General features: G+C 46.3%; 1 protein-coding gene across 4 annotated transcripts; it reads right to left on the reverse strand.

The window, feature by feature from the left end:
* Positions 1-1,511: 1,511 nt before the first annotated feature.
* Positions 1,512-5,385, reverse strand: LOC123053701 (thiosulfate/3-mercaptopyruvate sulfurtransferase 1, mitochondrial). Of its 4 annotated transcripts, none has more exons than XM_044477230.1 (4): positions 3,928-5,385; positions 3,591-3,753; positions 3,329-3,412; positions 1,512-1,628 (listed from the first exon to the last, which is right to left on the reverse strand). In XM_044477230.1, exons 1-4 carry the CDS (start codon positions 4,071-4,073, stop codon positions 1,608-1,610), a joined length of 414 nt encoding a protein of 137 aa, XP_044333165.1. In that variant the 5' UTR covers positions 4,074-5,385; the 3' UTR covers positions 1,512-1,607. The 4 variants fall into 4 exon arrangements, with proteins under 4 accessions (XP_044333165.1, XP_044333166.1, XP_044333164.1 ...); XM_044477231.1 differs by lacking the exon at positions 1,512-1,628 and adding an exon at positions 2,293-2,557 and having other exon boundaries at positions 3,928-5,384; XM_044477229.1 differs by lacking the exon at positions 1,512-1,628 and adding an exon at positions 2,293-2,572 and having other exon boundaries at positions 3,928-5,384.
* Positions 5,386-5,961: the final 576 nt, after the last annotated feature.

Genomic DNA, 5,961 nt, shown 5'->3' on the forward strand with positions numbered 1-5,961 from the left:
CGTCCACAGCTGCTGGCCTGCTACCGAGCGCGACGGCGAGGATGGCCAGGAGCGCGAGGCCGCCGCCGTGACGGAGGCGGCCCCGCACGGGCGTGGCGGAGCGTCGTGGCCTCGTAATTCGGCCGCAGCTTGGGAGTGGTTTGACGACCTCTGGCGGTAAAGGACCAATGGCCTGGTCGCAGAGCATCGGGCTGGCCTGGACATGGTGCTTCCCTGCTAGCCCCGGTGCCAAATGAACGGTGGCACGGTGCACCAATTATTTAATTTGATAATTAAAGTGGTTTGATTTATGATATCGGTTTATGTTAATCAATGCAGTTTACCTAGCGCCTCCACAACCTGAGACGTGGAGGCCGGTTAGGGCCGCCTGAATAGGCGCTAGGCCTCCATGCGCGGGGGTGCTGGATCACCACGGCCGCCGCATCGGCCGTCTTCCACATAGCCGGGGCCAGCCGAACCAACAATCCTGCACGAGCCAAGGAAGGCCATGGCCACCCCAGCAGCACGGCGGACACCGCCTCCGCCGACTCCTGCCGCCAGGTCAAGGGCGCCGCCTTCCTCAGCACTCCGATCCGATACTCGTGGCATATATCCCGAAGGAACGCGCTCGACGACGACGAACGCCGGACTAAGGAGGCGATGCGAAGGAGGGGTTGGAGGGGACAGACGGGATTTAGGATGAGATTTGGGATCGATGAATGAAGTTGACCAGGTCTGGGGTCGGGCGGCGCTACGTTGGGGCTGGAAGGATTTTGGGCCGGGCCCCGACACCGGCCTGTTATACTAGTGCTGATTTGATGAGTAGTATAATTTATACTAGTCTTCTTTTTAGCACTAGTATAATATATTTAGGGCCTTTAGATCCACTCAAATGAATGGTTGTTATTCATTTGAGGGTATCTTAAAACAGCTCTAAAAATGGAGAGAATTCCTCATTTGACACTACTTCCAAATATGATTCCTTATTTGACACGAAACTTTTTCACTCCCTTATTTGACACGTAGTGTAAATATTTTTGCCTTATATGAGACTAGTGCATTTTGATAGCAACAGTGTTAGTTGAAGACTAGAAAGATGCTTTTGCCCCTAGTGACAAACAAATTACAAAACAAATGTTGTTGTATTGCTCAGGGTTAAAATACCAAACAGGGCCCAAAACATGTTAGCTAGTCATGGAATCAATTTTATTTCAACAACACAGTACTGTTTACGTGCGTCGGCTAAAAGCAGAAGTCCAGCACGCATACAGGCGGGACGACGTAGGTAGGACAGGAGGGACGCGCTGTAGTCGCCGAACCGTGACTAGCTGCTAACAACCTGAAGACAAAGCACTGAAACTGGATTGCGAGAGAGAGTTTGTGCGCAAATTAACATCCTGCGGCTCTTTTGTTTTTTCGTTCTTTTTTTTATCGATCTAAAGTACATGCAAGAGCATCCAGCTACTGATCCTAATCTCACGCCTCGCCCATCCTGCTGCTCCGCCAGCACACCTCATTGCTGGATGTAGGCAGGCCACGAGCACTGCACCGCACGCCTTCTCACTGGACTAGGCCCCCCGTGCTCGTCGGCAAGCACGCCGATGCCCAGTGCGTCTCCTTCCTAGACGTCAAGGGTATTTTAGTCCACCCTAAAAACATTTGACGGAATGACATGACAGACGGATCAAACGGCAGTGTCATATAAGGAAAAAATTACACTTATGAATTGCTCACTCCGTCCCAAAATATAAGATGTTTTAGCTTTGTGAAGCAATGTATCTAGTCCTCTTTTAGTGTGTACGTCGCTTGAACGTACACACTAAAAGAGGACTAGATACAGAGGGAGCACTACACCACGTCCTCAAATAGATGGCACTCAAAAGTGCCTTCTAAAGTATCAAAAGTGCCTATAATTGTTTCTAAAGGCATAAAAAAAGTGCTAGGGAATGTTTAGACTAGAAAGGTATTTAGTGACACTCCTAAAAAGTGCCTTCTAAAGTGAGATTTAGAGGCACTATTGATTTTGCCTCTATATATCTTTAGGGGCAACATGAAAAGTGCCTTCTAAAGTTAGAGGAAGGCACTAGTGATATTACCTCTTTATTTCTTTCTAGGCAATTTCAAAAGTGCCTTCTAAAGTGAGATTTAGAGGCACTATTTAGATTGTCTATATTTATCTTTGTAGGCAATTTCAAAAATGCCTTCTAAAGCAACATGTGGAGGCACTATTAATATTGCCTCTTTATTCCTTCTAAGACAAATTCAATAGTGCCTACTATAGTTATATTAGAGGCACTTTTCATGCACCATTTCCAATACAAAACCATTACAGCCATGCTTTTACACAGATAGTACAACAGCTATAAACAGTACATTTCAATTTAGATTTCAAATCAACCACGGCATTCCGTTTACAATTCAAATCAAAACCAACCACACCAACATTCAGTTTCGACCTAACAATGAAGATCTAGCAGGAGCACATGATCTCCAGCAGCAGCAGCTCGCCTGCTCCTCCACACGCGACAGCTCGACAAGAAAATTAATGGCCAGAAGAAATATTTAACGCAATTTAACTCTGAAAGAAAATAAGCTTGACAAGAAGCAAGTTACACTCGAGTTCTAGGCTTGTAGACAGCCTCTTGGCCCCGATGTGCATAGTAAATACAATAACACTTTAACAGAAAGATCAGAATAGAAAGAGAAAATAGACAACTTTGTGAATTAACAGAAAGTTGGTTTCAGTCCCAACTTTGTGAAGTAGTTGCAGCTAGGATCAGAGTTGATGATTTCTCAAGTTATATGGTACTTCATGTAGTTGTGAATTAACAGAGCAATATCACTAACTGAACTCCTGTACTGAGAAATACTTGGCAAGAGAGTACACTACTTTGATGATCATAATGTTTTTAGTGTTATAACATGCACTTATTGAAAATCAGATCATCTAAAGCAAGCACTAGAGCAGCAGAAGTCACAAATAACCAAGTAATCAATAGACGAACAAGTAAGGCATCTCAATACACATGCCACTGGGAAATCTATATTTTACATGTGTAAAACTGAGCATATCATGGTCCACAATCATGTAATAATCCACTACAGCAGCTACAGATCAATGTAAATGACTAAATCATAACAATTACCATCATCACAACAACTGAATATGAAACCATCAGCGTAGACACTAAAAATCATAACTGTCCAACAGCAAATGTTTTTCCAATAAATTTAAGTTTTTCCAATATATTATTTCTCAGGCTACTAATATCAAATCTGGAAAATGAACCACATACTAATATCGGGGTACTAATACAAATATAGTAATAGCAATGGAATATGGTGATACCTGCAACGTCTGGATGTATTTCTTTGATCTGTCCAGGTCTTTTTTGCCCAAACTTAATTCAAAATAATCTCCTCTATCCATGTCCTGGAAGCAGCAAGCTTCAGCTCAGTATAGAAAAACAATGATGTCAAAAGAACATTCTTCAGCAAACCATGACAGACTGAAAGCAAATGATCAAATAGACTCATGGTGTGATTTAATTCAGCGAAGTATGGTTATTACTGTAGCATAAAACATAGAAGAGAAGAATAGAAAAAGTTACCGACTGCCCCTGGTAAACCTTCTCGATTGCTTCACTAGCAGCACTAGCTTTTAAGATAGCATCGCTGGAGGCACTTGATTCCACGCCATACCCAGAAGCACGCCACTGGGGCAAACCTCCATCCAAAACCCAGACTTTGTCATGTCCATAAGCACGAAACATCCTGGCATCAAGAGAGCAAGCATCAGAGTAGGAACGAACCATATTGCAAATGTATTGGTAAGGAAACTCTAATAATTTAAGAACATATAACAACAATAGTCTCTTGTTTCTGCCATAATTCTGCTCTAACTTGTTTTAATTAGTTCCGTGGAAGGAAAAAAATAAAGAAACTTACCACCAAACACAAGCGGCGCTAAATAGCCCCTTTCCATCGTAAACATCTTTGCTGTAGATGCCAAGGGAAGATACAGCAGCATAAAATGCTTTTTCAGATGGCAGCACGTGTGGCAACTGAATAAAAAAAGAATACATTAAGTTCATGTGGCTGTTGAAAATAGCAAGTGAAGACCAACATAGGGAAGAACTGGAACAGAAACTTTTCTACCACCAAACTAGTTAGTGCAATGCTAAGCAGCCTGCCCGTGTAGCTACGAGAAACCTAACTTCAATAACTCTGTGACTTTGAATCAACAAATAAGGATTGCTAAAACAGGAATCGGCAGATCACAACACAAACAAAAGAAGGCTATCTGGGTGTATTCAGTGTGTATCATATAGCAGCAAACGTTTTAGTTTGCCTGTTTTGAACTTTCATTATTTGGAATTGGCTAAGGCTATTTCTGCCGATCTGCAAAAGAATAGCACATAAGGTGTAAACCCCTACAAATGTCTATGCCCATAGATTGATGTATTGAGCCAGATGTTTGGTTTCACTAATAAAGAAACTGGGGCGGTTACCATGTCCTTGTATAAATAGACGAAGGAGATTTACATCATTTCTTTACCTAGCGTTCTTGCCTACTAAAGAAGTGCATAAATGCACAGAATATTGTTATCATTTACAGTTAAATATACCGCTAAACAAGTATGGAGAAAAGCGAGGATATCAGAAGTAAAGAAATGCAGAATTGCAGAGCGATGTAACCATGTAGTGCACTAATAAAGCTCATAAGACTAATTAGTTAACTGTCGGAAATCTCACGCTGAGCAGAGTGCGGTGCTGGCACACTAACCTCGATGATCCATCTCACGCTGAGCAAACGCACTGTCGGAAATTCAGTTAAAAGTACACACAGTAGATTAGGGACATCCCGATCGATCTCACGCTGAGGAAACGCACGGGCGGAAAGGAACGGGACTCTGCAGCTTGGAGACGGCGGCGGCACTGACTGCAATCAGGAAGAAGTCGCGCACTGCGGCGTCGCACCTCCAATCGCAGACGACGAGGTCTCCACCGTCGAAGCAGATGAAGCAGACGACCTCCTCGTCGTCGTCCTCCTTCTTCCTCGCCGCGGCCTGCCTCGCGTCCGCGGCGGTTAGGGCGGGGGAGGGGGCGGCGACCATGACCACCCGAGCACCAGGACGGCCGCCGGAGTTCAACTCCGACGAGGGGCGCAAACCCTAGCTCCCATGCGGAGTAGGGCACAGCCGCACGAGGAGGCGCCCGGAAAATCTAAGAGGAGGAGGTGATAAAGGGCGGCTAGGTGCGTCGTTCGCGCTAGGCGACGGCGGCAGAAACCACCGGAGGCGGCCGGGGTTGAGCGGCGGCGGCGGCGGCGATTTCGGTCGCAAGAGCGAGGAAGAGGAGAAGGGGAGGACGACGCGGGGCGTGGACTGGGTTGACCGGCTCGGTCGAACCGGTTGCTTCGACCCAGCCGGCCCACATTCAGTGGGTGCAATTTCGTCATTTGACCTAGGTTTAATTGAAAATACCCTGAATTATATTGTGTCAATTTGCATAACTTACGTGAATAATTCTGCAAAGTAACCTTGGATAGATGGTTAGGGCATCCGCACCGGCCACCCCCATCCGGACTACCCAAACCGTCCGTTTTTGTCCGGATGGGTCACGGGCCGGACGTTTTGCGTCGGAGGTAATTTTTGGTCGATGCCCCAGCGGTGTACCCCAAATTGTCCGCCCCGGCCTGCATCAGTGCAGTTTCAGTTTCGTCAGAAGTCCGAAACATCATGCCTGCCCTGCCTCGCCGTCGATGTCGTCCTCATCGAGCGCCGGGAATGGAAACCCCATGTCGTTCTCGACCTCCTCGCTGAGTATTTGGGGCTGACGCCGTTCAGGACGTCGTCGCCAAGATCACAGTAGGGCGAGGTGGAGCAGCTCCGCTGCAGCGAGATGACGATGTCCACTTCCGACAGCTACTCCCCGGGGTCCTGCACCTCGCGGGCCCAGCCTTCTGCGTCAGGTGACGCG

This window comes from Triticum aestivum, chromosome 2D, assembly GCF_018294505.1.
Source record: "Triticum aestivum cultivar Chinese Spring chromosome 2D, IWGSC CS RefSeq v2.1, whole genome shotgun sequence".
NCBI classification, from domain to species: domain Eukaryota; kingdom Viridiplantae; phylum Streptophyta; class Magnoliopsida; order Poales; family Poaceae; genus Triticum; species Triticum aestivum.

What these genes read in the sequence shown, in the direction of transcription:
- LOC123053701 (XM_044477228.1), bottom strand. Translation starts at nt 4,073, where the DNA reads ATGAACTTAATGTATTCTTTTTTTATTCAGTTGCCACACGTGCTGCCA. An exon ending in AGCGCCGCTTGTGTTTGGTG is followed by an intron (nt 3,754 to 3,927) that starts GTAAGTTTCTTT and finishes TCTTGATGCCAG; the next exon opens with GATGTTTCGTGCTTATGGAC. An exon ending in AGGTTTACCAGGGGCAGTCG is followed by an intron (nt 3,413 to 3,590) that starts GTAACTTTTTCT and finishes TGCTGCTTCCAG; the next exon opens with GACATGGATAGAGGAGATTA.